Source organism: Pteropus medius, unplaced genomic scaffold (genome assembly GCF_902729225.1).
Source record: "Pteropus medius unplaced genomic scaffold, Ma_sr-lr_union100, whole genome shotgun sequence".
NCBI lineage: Eukaryota > Metazoa > Chordata > Mammalia > Chiroptera > Pteropodidae > Pteropus > Pteropus medius.
This window is the reverse complement of record NW_024354886.1, coordinates 885,759-901,446: the sequence shown is the minus strand read 5'-3', so window position 1 is coordinate 901,446 and position 15,688 is coordinate 885,759. Positions and strand designations below refer to the sequence as shown.

Below are 15,688 nucleotides of genomic sequence, written 5' to 3'. Positions count from 1 at the left end.
TGGTGACCTAAGTATCCGCCGTGCCTCCATGGCAGCAGCAGCACTCTGACAAATTTTGGTGAAGAAGGAGTCTTCAGACCTCCGCGCAGGGAATAAGTCTTCCCCATTTTCTCTGATACCACCCTGGCAGTGGGGTGGGGGGTAGGGGGCGGGGGCGGTCAGGTACCTTTGTACAGCCAGGTCTTTGCTGACACAGTAGAGGTGGGGTTGCGGGTTTTTCCATGGCATTTGGATGGAGCAGCAAAACTATTATCTAAAAGTTTCTGTCTTGCTTGGCTCGCTTCATGGTCCTCTGGCTGTAGAGGGAAGACTTTTCTTGGTACTTTTGTCTCAGTATATTTGTGTTTCTGGATTGCCAGTTTCTCCAGCATCCATTCTGGGATATATGAGGGGAAAAAAATCCCAGGGAACTCATTGTTATGTCATTCCTCAGATGCTAAGGTCCTTCACCAGTCTGTCTCCTTCTCTCCACCTTTCAGAGAACATTCTTATATTTCTTTCATAGATAATGTCCAGAGCTTTTATCTCTACTTAGTGAGAGGAATTGAGAGAAATGTGTCTACCTCATTTCAGTCTGGAGCCAGTAGTCAATGGGCATATTTTTAAAGCAACTTTCCATCCTTTACATTAAATAGGGAACTGAGTTCACAAAGTACCTTCATATGTACCTTCTTTTCATCCTCCAAACAACCTTGTAAACTTAGTATTAGTAGCATTCTCTTTCTCAGAGGGAATAACTGATTCCGAAGTGACAAGTCTGATGTAGAGTCACATAATGAGTTAGTCACAGGGCTGGGGCCAGAATTAGATTATTCCACTTGATGCCAAAATTTTTGAGACAGATGTGGTAGAAGCATGAGTACACAGAGGTAAATAACTAACCAATAAGATTTTATTTTCCTTTTTAAAAATACTCTCTTGCGGTTCTCCTTCTCTCCGATTCTGGTCTCTTCATCTTGAAGGTGCAAGATCTTTCCTCTACTTAGGTAGCAGGACTGGGTGAGCTATGCGACCCACAGCATCATCAGAAAAGCCTCTTTCCTAGAGCTACAGATGAGAGTCCTGCTAGGCCTTTGCCCTGGTCCCATTGGGAGTGCAAGACTGCCCATCGCATGAGAAAATCTCCTCTACCAAACTATGGCCTCCCACACAGCCAGAGCACAGGTGCTTGTTCTAGCACATCCTTCTCCTGGTCTGAGAGGGTAGCCCTGCAAGCTTTCCTTTTCCTTTCACTTCTTTCTTAGTACAAATCAAAATGCTGTCCTTGATATTGTTCATCAATGATGAAATCAAAGGTTAAAAAGCAATGATTTACAAGGCGACTGATAGCTTTTAAAAAACCAATCTGGTTGGCCTTATTGCAGAGCAGATGCTTTAGCTGTCCAGTGCAAACTACGGGGACCTATGTCATGAACACAACCAATCCTCCTAGCAGTGTGCACCCTGTTTATTTTGGTCAAACCACCATGGTCCTCTAAAACACCAAATTTCCAAATTTTTCCAAAATCTCTCACTGGAAATTTATTTATTTCCAAAATAAAATAAATTTCCTGTGCCCCAATCTTTTAGGTAAAACATGAGATTGGCTGAAGAACTCAGATGCTGCAGATTCACAGGTGCATACAGTGTGACCTCAGAAAGTACTGACTTCAAAGTTTTCTCCCTAAATTTTTATGTAAAATTGAAGCTCCAGGATAATATACCATACTTAGCTTGTGGCTTCAGGTATCCCCTGATAGACCATCACATGTTCCCAAGATTGATAAATTCCAGCTTGAGAAGCATATTGCCAGGTAAAGTATCAAATAAAACTACAAATTCTTTTATATAATGCAATATCATATGCTATACACATTTGTGGACCTACTAAAGTTTATCTTTATAAAAATTAGTTCTAAACTAATGAGCAAAATTAATATGGTAAAAGGCATTTTTTAACATTTTATTAAAAATATAGGATATATTTCAGAAAAACCACAGTTTAGAAGAGGCAGCATGATGAAGTACTTCCATGTGGAGACGTATTATATAATAAGTAACCACAGAGATTCTTTTACTTAATTTCCAATGATACAAAGTTAAAGCTTTACAATTTATCACCACCAGTCATGCAGCTCTTCAGTCATATCACTGATTTGAATTAAATGGGAAAAGATGAGTCTTAATTAATGAGATTTCCAAACTATAGAAATATGATTGATTTTATTTAGCTTTAATTGTATACGGTAACCAGAATAAAGCTACCATGTATTGAAGCTACAATGTATTAACTCAAACACAACAGCTTTAAGGCGCCTGTGCAGAGTTACTGGATTCATGTTGGCAATGTGTTCCTGAGGACTAATCTTCACTGGGAATAGCAGACATTTCTGTTTAACATCGAAAGTGGCATGATTCCATTCACCTGGGCTGCCAAATTATAGAATTCTTAAAAGAGCTTTCAAGTTATGAAATAAATATTACTTTAAATGTTGTGTATAAATGAGACTTTATTGATATTTTATGTTTACCACTTCAAAGTCAAACAATCCAAGTTTGCATAAAGTGTGAACATACTGTATATGACATATTTAAAATTAATAAAAATCATGATCCTCCCATCCCAGGCTCTTAATTCAGTGAGTTAATTTGCTTAATAACCCTTTCCTTCAGAGCTGAATCAAAGAAAAACGTGAATCTGTCTCCATATGACTATCCACTGTTGCAGCACACATTTCTGCAGAGCAGGAGCCTGGATGAGTGACAGTGACCAGAGCCCTTGGTGGTAAGCAACACCCAGGAGGAAACAGGGCTCTTACACCCAGCAGATAAGCTCAGGGTACACCCTGCCAACAGTACATGCCATCCCTTCCCCAGAGACACTAGAGTGAACCACAGTGAATAGAAACCGCACTCTTAGACAGTGGTACTCTCAAATGACAGAAAAAGGCCACCACTAAGAATCATCAGATATTTGAGAAAAATCTGAACCAGGAAAACCAGGCACCGAATTCAACAGTAGAAGAACATACACATAAAGAAAAAATGTATAGGAAAAACAGCCAATGGTTCAAAAGGAGATAACATGTCTTAAGAGGGAAAAGGGAGGATATCATCACATGCATAAACAAGAATAGGCTATTTTTCGTTTCTTAGAAATGAAAAATAAAATTGTAAAAATTAAATATTTAAGAAGTAGGTGATAGAGAATGCACATGGCTCAAAAGCAAATTATCATGGTTGTAGGCTGAGCTGACAAATTCTTCCAGAACTTGAAACTAACATTGGAATATGAATGGACAGTTATAATATTTGAGAGAGAGCACTGGTAGTTCTGGACAAAATAGGTATGTTGGAGAGAAGAAAGTTATTTTTTAAATTATCAAAGACATTATCAATGTGACAACTCTTGAGATTGAATATAAGGGTTTTCAGATTGAAATGGCTGAATGAGAGATAAGAACATAAAAAAATAACCATATCTAGACTCACCAATATGAAATTTCATAAAAACAAATAAAAAAAGAAGTTTAAAACATCCAGAAAGCAAAAACACATATTTCCTAAAAAGAAATAATACTCATATTGACATATTGACATGCAAAGAGACAATGGAGCAATATCTTCACAGAGATGAGAGAAAGGAATTTTTAACCCAGAATTCTATTTTATACCCAGTCAAATTGCCATTTAAATGTGAAGGAAAATGAAAGGCTTCAGAAAGCTCCTAGTCTTAAACGCTCTCTAAAATATTATTAGATGATGGTAACCAGCAAAACTAAAAAGGAACCTAAGATATAGGCATGAATATAAGAAATAGCAATGAGCTAAAAAACTAACTAACTAACTAACTAACTAAATAAATGATGACAATAAAAATGATTAATAGCAATCCAGAATGAAATTATCAGTTGATCTCAACACTTCAAGTAAGGCAAATTAGGAAAGGCAAAGCACAAGTGTGATAAGGCTCCTGACTAGGAGAAACTGAGATAGAAAGAGAAATTTTGGATACTAAGAAAAATATAAATAAGTTTAAATATTAGAATTTACACTACAAAGAGATGCTGAAGTACAATGTACACCTTGAGAGAGAAAATGAAAAGCAGCAGTAACAATAACAAAGAGCACAGTCAAACCAACAAATGGCACGAAAGGAAAAAAAAATAGAGTATATGATAAATGGAAAAAAAAACCAACAAGAGGAATACCTCCAAACACCATTACAGTAATCATAATAAATAAAAACAGGTTAAAGTAACCAATTAAAGATCAGAGACCCTGAATTTGGCTAAAAAAGCAAAAGCCAGTTATATTTTCTTTACCAGACCCATACTTAGAAACCAAATATCCCAAGGCAGTTGAATTAAGGGACTGAGAAAGATAAACCATATAAAGACTGATAGAAAAAAAAAAAATAGCAAAAGTAGTTTCAGGAAAAATGGGCTACAAGGAGAAAAGTATTTTAAAAAATGTTTCCTGTTGATGAAAGATATAATCCACTGGGACCGACTTGGACAGCCTGGATAAAAATGTTCTTGCTTGTCATTTTTTAAATCTTGTTATCATTGGGTCGGGTATCTTTGTAAGTCAGTGAGCAAAACAAATCCCCAGCCTTCATGGAGCTTTTGTTCTAGTGAAAGGTAGACAGACAAAAAACTAATAAGTAATCAAAATATACTGTATGTCAGACGGTAAAAAGTGCTGAAAAAAATAAAATGAAATAGAAAAGGGTGATAGGAAGTGCAGTTTCAAATAGGGTAATAAAGGAAGGTCATACTGAGAAGGTGATATATGAGCAAAGACTTCAAAGATCTGAGGAAGCAACTATGCAGATTTCTAAAGAAAGAGAATTCCAGGTAGAGGGCACAGCAAAAGCTGGAGGGGGAGTGGACTCAAGATAGGAGAGGTAGTCAGGAATGGAAAGAAAACCCGGACATCTATGAAACAGAAACTAAGTTTCCCTCCCTAGATGATTTTAGGAAGTTTTATAATAAGACACATGAGATCAACTCCCTGAGAAATGACATAAACCAAAATATTACTAAAAAAGAAGAGAATTTTAGAAATATGTGACGTCCAATCTAGGAGACCTAAATGTAATCTAAAGACATGTTATCTTATTATGTCTATAACTAAAATTGTTTAAGCCTACTCAATCGTATTTTACCCACTGTGAAGAAAGACTATATTGAAAGAGAAGGGCTTAATTAACAAGTTTGGGGATCTAATGTTCAGCATGGTGATTATAACTAATAATATTGTATCATAGGCTTGAATGTTAAAAGAGCAGATCTTAAGTGTTCTCATCACAAAAAAGAAATGGTAATTATGTGACAAGATGAAGGTGGTAGCTAATACTATAGTGATAATCATTTTGCAATTTATAAATGTATCAAATCAAGACCTTGCACACCCTAAACTTATACAATGTTATGTGTCAATTATATCTCAATAAAGCTGGAAAAAAAGAGAGAGAAGGGCATGGTTTGAGTAGGATTCATAAAACAGTTGAGATACAAAATGTGGCAACATGTTTCCAGCAATGTTCCTGGCAAAGGGTGTACTGATGAGTGAACTTGAAAAAAAATGTGTTTATTTAGCAAATATAGATTTCATTTTAATCATAAAGATTTATGTATATGGGGATTATTACGTCATTAAAATCACACAAATAATTTCAGGATCAGAAAGCAACCTTGTTAAATACTAGTTTCTTATATAAGTCTGCTACAAGAAGAGAGTGTGCTTATAAAAGGGCTTGAGTGCCTACTCCCAATGAGATATTGCCAATATATATTAATAAAAAAACACTGAGTGAAATAAGTCAGATAGAGAAAGACAAATGCCATTATGATTTCACTTATATGTGGAATCTAAGGAACTAAACAAATGACAAACAAAACAAAAACAGACTCATAGATATAGAGAACAAAATGGTGATTGTCAGATGGAAGTGGGGTTTGGGGGCTGGCTAAAACATGGGGAAGGGAGTAAGAAGTTCAAATTGGTAGTTACAGAATAGTCACAGGGATATAGGGTGCAGCATGGGGAAGATGGTCAGTGGTACTGTGTGGTGATTGTGTGTGGGTAGGTGCTGGACTGGTTGAGGGGATCACTTTGTAAATGTTATGGATGCCTGGCAACTATGCTATACACCTGAAACTAATACAAAATAATATTGGATGTCAATTCTAATTGAAAAACAAAAAATTTTTAAAAAGCATTCTGATTTATTCAGTATTCTCATATGAGTTTGGTTCTAGTAGTAAGCAGCTTGGAACTATCTGGATATACAGAAACATAAGGGACCTAGAAGCTAAGGGCCAAGCTTTGAAATATGGATATTACACTGAGGTACAGCTGGGTCGCTCATTATTAGGCCTCCCAGGTGTCACCCATACCTAGTCCTTCATCCATCTAACCATATGTTTGAAATACTGTACTGAGAAAAGACTACTGGATTTAACAGTTAGAAAACCTTCTGGGACTCTGCCACCATTAGCCACCAACCCTGAGCACTTAATCTCTCCGATCCTCAGAGATCTACATATCTTTCAAAATGCGAGTAATAACACCTATTTTGTCTACCTCACTAGCTTGTGAGCAGATCTGGCTTTCGAGGCTCATAATCTAAATCTAAAACAAATGGCTATATGAATAAAAGGTATTAATGCTATCATAATTACATGCCCTGCAGCCTGGAATTATAGCTGATATACTGACGCACATTACCACAATTACCTGAGCATTGAAGACAAGATGAAAAACCACTAACCCACTGAACAAAACACAGCAAATCCTACCTCTCAGCAACTGGTTTGGCAATGTTTTCAAAAATAGTCTCTTGGTTTGCATCTTGATCAAAAATCCTTTGAAATCTGCAGAGGTGAAAACAGCAATTATTTAAAAGCTGAGCCTTCAAACACTATTGGATTAATAACTTTTTTCCTGACAGCTTTGTAAATTACCCCACATTTACATCACTAGGCTTACCTAACCTAACACAATGTTTGCCCTGTAGTCCCAACCACACTCTGCTGTTGTACCCCTGTATACAAATAGTGGGTAAACAGTATTGCTTTGACAAGATCTGCACAATAAATCCCTCTGAAAAACTGCAGCAGCTTTGAACCAAATAATAAACTGTGTGTTTTTAGCACTCAAGAGGGACAGTGTCTGCAACTGGCATCAAATTCAAATCTAGATAAGTGCATGAAATGGAAACCCAAGAACAGGATGTAAACAGCCAAGGAACTTCTCATGTCTGACCTGTAAAAAAAGAATGAAACTGTGAAATGTATAATTATTGAACTTAATTTTAAAATTCTGAACTAAAGTTTATTTTTCATTAATTAGGTAATACATCCAAGCTAGTATTAGCTACTTAATTTTCAGGAAAGTTTGTTCATTTTGTTGATCATCAGTGAAAAGTCAAAAAGTAGATTAAGACAGACCTGTCCTGCAAAGAAAAGTCTTTATCAGATTGGCAAGGCTAGGGGCATAGGGAGGTGGAATGGTGTTAATTTCACTCTTCATGCAATGGCACTCTGACTTAGCTTAATACAGGATCACAAGTGCAGTGGAATACCTGGGGTAGAAGACACAGACCCTATTCTTTTACAGTATGGTAAGCTGCTACCAGAAAGCATGTCCCCCATTAAAACATCATGGACGACAAAGAGGGAGAGGGGGAGAGGGAAAGAAAGAGACAGGGAGACAGAGAGACAGAGATTGGGGAGGGGGAAAGAATACAGTATATAGGGTGAAATGTTAACAAGTGGTGAATTTCTCACAAAAAGTATAGGAGAGTTGATTGCATTATTCAACCTTTACTGCATACTTAGAAGTTTTCAAAATAAAAATGGTGGTGGGGAGGGGTGGTGCTTTAAAGCAAAACGTTTAAAACAAACATATTGAGGGCATCTTAAGCAGCTTTCAGAGTGTCTTAGAAACCTTTGGTCTATGTGTCTGCCAACACAAGTAAATTGGGCACATGTTCAATTAAAGTAGAGACTACATGAAATGTAAGACTGTTTTCACTGCATCAGAAGGATGTCTGGAGCTGAGTTGGAAATATAAAATGGAATGAAATTCATTGTTTTCAATCAACATTGACTTCAAAAGATCCCTATAGTTTATCAACATCCCTCGTGAAAAAGAAAATAATGAAACTGTATACAAAGACATTGTAAGGCACTCTGGCTACTATGTCATATAGCAGGCAAGAGTATATTTTAGAGGGTAATATTTACAGAGTGTGCCCAGAACCCTCCTATAGGTGCATCAGAGCTTCAGACATGAACACTGACGTTAGCACAAATTACATCGCTGCTCACTTGCTCTACACAGCTCAGTTTACCGTGATATCTGAATACAGACCCAGAGGAGCTTTTGAGAATGAGGATGGTAAGGCTGATTTGATTCTTTCCCAGGTCAGTGATGACTGAATGAATCAACAGCCATTCCCAAATCCATCTCCTTAAGTAACAGAAATTAATACTACCACTATGTAAACCAAAGAGATGGCAGGGGTTTTAGTAAATCATATAGGGTGCATTAAACATCAAATATCATCCCAAAATATTTTATTTTATATAATGTAGTTGCATAATAATCTAAAAAGGCATGTGATCAGCTAGCTTCTGAAAACCACTAAAGAGTAAAATAGAAACATAGAGTTCAATGAGTTGAGTCTAATCTTTTACAGAGGAAGAAGTTGCTTTATTCTAGGGAGATAAAGCAATTTACACATGGCCCTGGAGCAAATCAATAATGTCCTTGAGACATGACTTAGGTTTCCTGATTCCTAGGAGGTTCTTCCATTATTTAGGAGGTTATACATGCTTTTTCTAAACTCCATTTGAAATTTGGCATATGCTGATTTCTTCTCACCCCAAAACTGTACTGGTCTTTCTCACCCTAGTAAATGGAAAACTCCAGCCTTCTAAAAGTTCAATCTAAAACCCTTAGGGCACCCTTGACTCTTCTTTTTCCATTACACTCTATATACAACCCATCGGCAAACTCTGACATCTCTGACCTTTAAAACACATCCAGAATCCAACATTTCTCAGCATATCCACTCGCTACTACCTTGGCCCAAGCTACCAAAATTTCTTGCCTGGCCTCTTTTACTCACTGTCTTTATCCTACATGTTAACAAGAATGACCCTGCTAAAACATAAGTGATATTATTTCATTCTTCTGCTCAAAACTCTCAATTACCTTTCCATGGCACTTTGGGAGAAAACTCCATATGATCTTGCCACTCTGCTGGCCATTTAACCTTCTTCTTTCCCTCTCTTCCTTGCTTACTCTCCTCCAGCTACACAGATCCCTTGTCTTCAAACAATTCAGGCATTCTCCCACCTCAGGGACTTTGCTCTTGCTATATCTTAGAGGCCCACCCGAAGTTCTCATCCCTCAGATATCTGAATGTCTGGGTCCTTACCTCCCGCAAGTTTTTGTTCAAATATCACCCTCTTGTAAACCTTCCCTGACTGCTCTGTGAAATACTGTAACCATCCCTTCACTTTGCTGTCCCTCACCTCAGCACTCCTTAGTACTCTTCCCTGCCTTATTTTTCTCCATGGCACTTAACACTTTCTGAAACAAATTTTACTTACTGGTCTGTTTGTTCATCTCCTCCCACTAAAATGTAAGCACCATAAGAGCAGGAGCTTTGCTGTGTTCCCTGCTATATTCCTAGCCATTAAAACAGCACTTTGCAGATGGTCAATAAAAATTCATTGATTGAATGAATTTTGGGGGGAGAAAGCAGCTTTAAAATGCTTAAATATTTATCTCTGAACATATGTATAAGTTAAATATTTTATTAATTTCTTTATTTGAAATACTAAGACCAATATTTTTAATTCAGAGATTTAAAAAGAATGATTAAGAGATTTACAAATAAGCAAGCAGCACGTTTTCAATAAGCATATGTGTAAATATACTCTGTTTGTATCTACATAATGTAAAAAATACTTTGGAAAGAGCCAATAGATAGAGACGTGGTCAATTGTTTCTTAACAATCAAACAGAATCATGCTGAATAAAATGTTTTAGCAAATTGTGGCTTTATAGAGACTGGCCTAGGACAGCCGTCATGGAGTCATAGCCACCAAGGTATGTAGCATGCTTACATCAGTGAGAGAATGCCCCCTTCAGAAAAAGGAAGTCATTTATTATGAGGCTACTCCTTCAAGGAGAGAATGAAAGGCAACAGGGAACCAAAAAGACAAGGTGAGGACCACCTCACTATGCAACCATGTGCCAATCCAATAATCCTGCTTGTACGTATTGTAAAAGGAGATACAAGAAGACGGAGTGGAAGTGGGAGGAGAAAAATATGCATGAAAGATATAAGGTAGAGTGTGAAGACCAAAGAAAATCTTTATGAGACAAATAAGAGTAAATTAGAGGAGAGAGAGAGTGGGGAGAGAGAGGTAAAAAGTATCTGGGATAGTTTTATTTAAAGGGCAGAAATCGTCTCCAAATAAGGATTATATAAAACAGCAGAAAAAATAGAGAGAAATGCAAGAGAGCAGTTAGTATTCCTTCAGTAGGACCCAGATATTCACCACCTAAGTATGGGCTACAGATCAAATTTAATTTAGGCTCGAACTTCTCCAAAAATCAAAAGTGGAGATTGAAGGAAATGAAATAATCTGAAACTGAAGAATAAAGACAGAGGAACAGTCGTAATCCCAAAATTCAAGGCCTGGGTACTGGAAGAGTATTTGGACCAAAGGCACTGATGACAATCCAGGGGTGTCATCAAAACAGTCTTACATTTCATGTTTGACACTTTTCACCTGAACCATACAGTTCAGCACTGTCCAATAGAAATATAATATAATCTATAAATGTTGAGTACATATATAATCTAAAATTTCCTAGCAGCCATATTTTTAAAAGTAAGAAGAAATGTGGAATTAATTTTAATAATATACCTTAACCCAATAGATCTAAAATTCTATCATTTTAATATGAAATCAATATGAAAAAAGTCTTGAAATATTTTATATTCTTTTTTTCATACTAAGCCTCCAAAAATTCTTGATATATTTTACATTTACAGCATATCTTGATTTGGGCTTACTACATTTCAAGTACTTAAGAGCTACATGTGGCTAGTGGCTGCTATATTGGACAATACAGATACTGAGTGTACATATGTGCACATGAGTTCCGTATATCATTTATGTATAAAGAAGGCTCACCTGTATAGCACAGAGATTGAACCTTAAATTCTTATCTATAATAAAGTTTAGTGAACTTTCTATAAGTGCTAAACCACAGTGGGTCAAGTAGGAAAAAGACAATACAGACATAGTAAAGAAAGCCTGGAATCTTTCCAACTTTGAGCACAGCAGTGAAATGACGACTTGAATTGTCTACTAGATGAGATAGAGAACTACACTACTTTCTCCCCAGGAAATGATGCTAATGATTTCACAGCGGATATTAATGTAGTATAAGAGTTAGTTCAATAACAAAACAGAAACAAAGAAGAAGACAAACTTACTTAAATTTGTAGCTTTCTCGCTTATTATTCACAAATCCATCTGCCAGGTCACGTGGTAAGATAATTTCCAAGCTAGGTATTAATTTTTCATCTTCATCTATAGAATAAATCTGCAAGTATAAAGACAACAAATGAATATAAAATGGTAAAATTATGGCTTGAACTATGACCATGTTTCTATGCTGTGCTTTGTAATGCTATAAAAATTATACTTTTAAAATAAAAAGTCATAACATATTGTAATTTGGATAATTTTCCTCTTTAAATTATGTACAGACTCAAACAAATATATGGAACTGAACAAGAGTTAAAACCCAAATCAATGCTCTATTAAATCTCAGATCCTCTTAAATGATCTAATATTCAAATTTGAGCATTTGAGTGTCTCTGTTGTTGAGAAATTAATAGCCCTGAAATTAACATATTATCTAAGTATTGCTTTGGAATTATGTACTAGGAATTAACATTTTACTACAACCAACAAGCACGAATGCTCTAATTCAAGTTATGTTCGAAAAAGCTTGAGTTTCCATGAGATATAGTCAGATATTTGATAAAAGACATTTGGTTTCAGAAGACACATATAATTTATGTCTTTGATGTCATTTTCAAAGTTCTCCCACCTCAGCCACTAATTAGCAAATGACCTACGAAAAATCACTTAACCTCTCTAAGCTGACATGGAAATGAAGGGTCTTAACCAACCACCTTACAACTGTTATATTCTCTGATTCTCCTCTCTCCTTCATTTATTGGCCAGGAAAATTAACAGTTAAGCCTACAAAGAGGTCATGTGTAATAAAGAAAAGGATAAGATTCAGTGTCCAAAGACCTGGGTCCAATGCTGATCTCAATTTACCAGCTGTGTGACCAGCCACCACCTTCAGAATCTCAGTTCTTAATACATAAAATGAAGAAAACAGAATTGCCTCCCTTCAAGATTGCTGTGGGGATCATATGATGTCATGCAAATGGAAGCATTTTGTAATGCACCATAAAAAACGTTAGTCATTAGATTTAGGGATTTTTAAAAAAGACTTCTTGTCTTTCACCAGGATATAAAATTCCTTCAAACAGGCAATACTTCCTGTTTAAGACCCATTTAGATGCTGGATAATGGGGGAAAGTCATATTCTTAAACAAGTAAAAGCCTACCTAAATCTCCAGAAAGTCTGAATAATTTTCCAAAGCAGATTTTTATTGAACCCTCTCATTTAAAATGTGGAGAATTTGTGTAGGAAAGTCATTCTATAAAATAAAATTATTTGTAGAAAGTAATGGCATCAGGTCCAATCCTTTCTGGGTAGGTTTTATCAAGAGATATTTAAAAATTATATCCTCTAGGGCACTACACTTTTTTTTAAAAAAAGGTTACTGCCTAGACAGGTGAGTGAAAGGGGTAAGATATGAAGCAGACAGGAGTAAGAGTTGCCACATATTAAAAAAAAAAATCCGTAACATTCAGTGCTCAGAAGACAAAAAGGACAATCAACTAGAATAGTGATCCTCCACCACTCTCATTAAACTATTCTTTGAAGCATTAAGAAAAATCCCTAATAACCAGAAAAATTGTTTAGTGTAATAGATTGGCTTTCTACCCTTAGTCATAAAAGTATCTGAGAGAGAGTACACTTTTTTAGAAGATAATTAGATCGAATGCAAAGATGAATATGAAAATGTTTTAAAATATACAAAGCACTATACAAATGAGAAAAAAAAAGCCCTGCTATTGTTAAAATGACCAGAGGTTCATCTTATGTACATTCTAATTTATTAACCTACAAAATATTATAATTTAATTTATAGTGCTTTAAGGAATACAATTAATAAAGAAATGGAGCCATAAAATGAAGAAGAAAGAAAAAAATACCTTTGAATAACTCTTAGTTTAATGCTACAAGCAGCATTTCCAGTCACAGAAACAATCAAACAATCTTTTGTGGGCAAAAAGATAGGATGCTAAAAGTGGGATTTTTAAGGGACAGCAGGGATACACTAACTCAAAATTTATTCATCTGTGTTCTCTTATTTTTGTGTATGTGGCATAATGTTGCATCTTGGCAAGAAACCTGACATTATTAAAATACAGCATGACAGCTAAAAACACTTCCTGGAGTACCAAACAATCCACTCCACAGAATCTCACCAATGAAATAAAAAAGGAGAGGCAAATTAAAATATCCAAACAGTGCATTTCAAGAAAAGAGAAAGTTCAATACTAAATCCAAGATTCGCCATTAACAGCCCCCCTGCACACACACTCCATGCCCAATCCTGCCTCTACCCATTCTCTCTCATCACCACATCCAGTCTCTGCTTCTGACTGCTAAATCTACACAGGTAAGTTCAACATTTTTAGCTAAGAATCTGAGGGGGGTATAATTCATATAATACATTTTCTACTTATGATACATTTTTAAAACCTTTTTGTAAGTGAATGTAAGAGGAGAAAAATTGGGAAGATATCCATGGTTCCTTTCTACACTACTTTATTCCTAAAATGTGTGTTGTGTGTGTGTGTGTGTGTGTATTTAAAGCCAGTATTTTCTTTGGAGTCTTTTTATGCATCTTCTAAATGTATTCCATGAGTGACAAGACTGATGATGATGATGACAAAGACATTATATTTTTTATTTTAAATACATAAATAACATGAATCAAATGCTAAATTATGAGATGCTATGTTACATTGATATATATATATATATACATACACAGTGCAGAAGTGTAGATATGAGATAAAATATTATTAATATATTATTCCAGGCACTGATGAATACTTGCCTAAATCCTCACTTTGTGAAACAAAGAGGTTTCGTCTGAAGAAGTAAGAGCTTTGGAATGAAAAAAAAAAAAATCCTTCATTAAAATCAGGATTCTGCCATGCACAGGTGGGTGTCTCGGCCACATTAATTAACCTGACACTCAGTTTCCTCATCTATGAAAGGAGGAAAATGATATCAACCTTGCAGAGTTCTCATGAGAATCAGGGATAATGTAAAGAAAGCACCTAAGTGGTAAGAATGACCACGCTTCTTTCTAGGGAGAAACAACGCTTGAAACATTTAAGAAGCATTCAAAGTATTTCCGTTCAGAGAAAGGGCAATGTCTTAACCTTCTATGTACCTTTCTGAACTTAGCAAACTACTGGAAGCTCCTAGTAAGTGCTCAGTTAATGTCTTCTTTATAAAAACTATGTGTATTCTTTGTGTCAGATGCATAAATATATTTGCAATGAGTACATGTTACCGTTCATGTTTCTGTTGCAGAATGACAAGTCAACAAATTCTAAGGGCCCACTGTGTGCAGAGCCATAGTGCATGCCTTGTGTATCTAAATATCTATTATCTGTAACAGCTCAGACATTTATGGACACGCATCTCTTGCTTGCACGTTTTGCCCGTGTCTGAAACATATTTGAGAGGGCATGTGTGTGCAGAACTGCGTGGCTTGTAAGGGGCAATAAGGGTGAGTCGTCGAGGTGCAGTCTCTGAGTGTACAGACATTCGTGCACGCATCTGCCCTGCTGCGTGAACATGTGTCCCCCGGCGGGGCGCATGTACGAGGCTCTGTGTACAGCATGTCTGCGCCTGCAGAGCTGTGCTGGGTGAGAGTGCCTGGGTGTCTGTTCGCATCCCTACAGCGGTGCGCTGGCTGTCGGGGCGCCTCGGACAGTGCGCTAGATTCCTGTTGGCATCCAGCACCCGACTCGGAACCTCTCACCCGAGCCCAGGCCCCTCGCGTGCCGCCCCTCCCCCGGCCTGGGAGGCCTCGCTGCGCCCGCGCCCTCAGTGCTTCAACCCGTACCCCTTGTTGCTGCTTCCGGACAGTGGGCTTCACCCTGGCGAAAATCTGGATCGTCTGCTTTACCATCTCCTCCCCGGCTCTGTATTGACCCTTGACCTCTCAGGCCCTGGCTCCTAAAATGTGACTCCCACCGCCTACGGCCTGTGGGAGCTTTAGCAACAGTAACTAGGGACACTACCCAGGGAGCACCGCGCCAACCAGGACCGCCTCCTCTTCCTAATTGGTTGCTGATAGGGTGGGGCGGCCCCAGGGAGAAGCTTATGGTCGGGGTGAGGGCGAGCGAGCTAAGAGTGCTGCGCATGCCTGAAGTGGAGGCATGAACTGTGGGTTCAGCTCCAGAGCTGTCATAGGGAGTGGTTAATGAGGTGA

At 37.1% G+C, this 15,688-nt stretch overlaps 1 protein-coding gene across 4 annotated transcripts in view; it reads right to left on the bottom strand.

Moving 5' to 3' along the window:
- KIF6 (kinesin family member 6) overlaps positions 1–15,507 on the bottom strand; it is a 369,244-nt gene extending 353,737 nt beyond the window's left edge. For all 4 annotated transcript variants that reach the window (XM_039856356.1, XM_039856357.1, XM_039856358.1 and 1 more), the window contains exons 1-3: positions 15,320–15,507; positions 11,513–11,622; positions 6,786–6,860 (exon numbers count right to left, since the gene is read on the bottom strand). In XM_039856356.1, coding sequence (XP_039712290.1) covers positions 6,786–6,860; positions 11,513–11,622; positions 15,320–15,385 — 251 coding nt within the window. In that variant the 5' untranslated portion in view covers positions 15,386–15,507. The remainder of the gene's footprint in view (positions 1–6,785; positions 6,861–11,512; positions 11,623–15,319) is intronic.
- Positions 15,508–15,688: the final 181 nt, after the last annotated feature.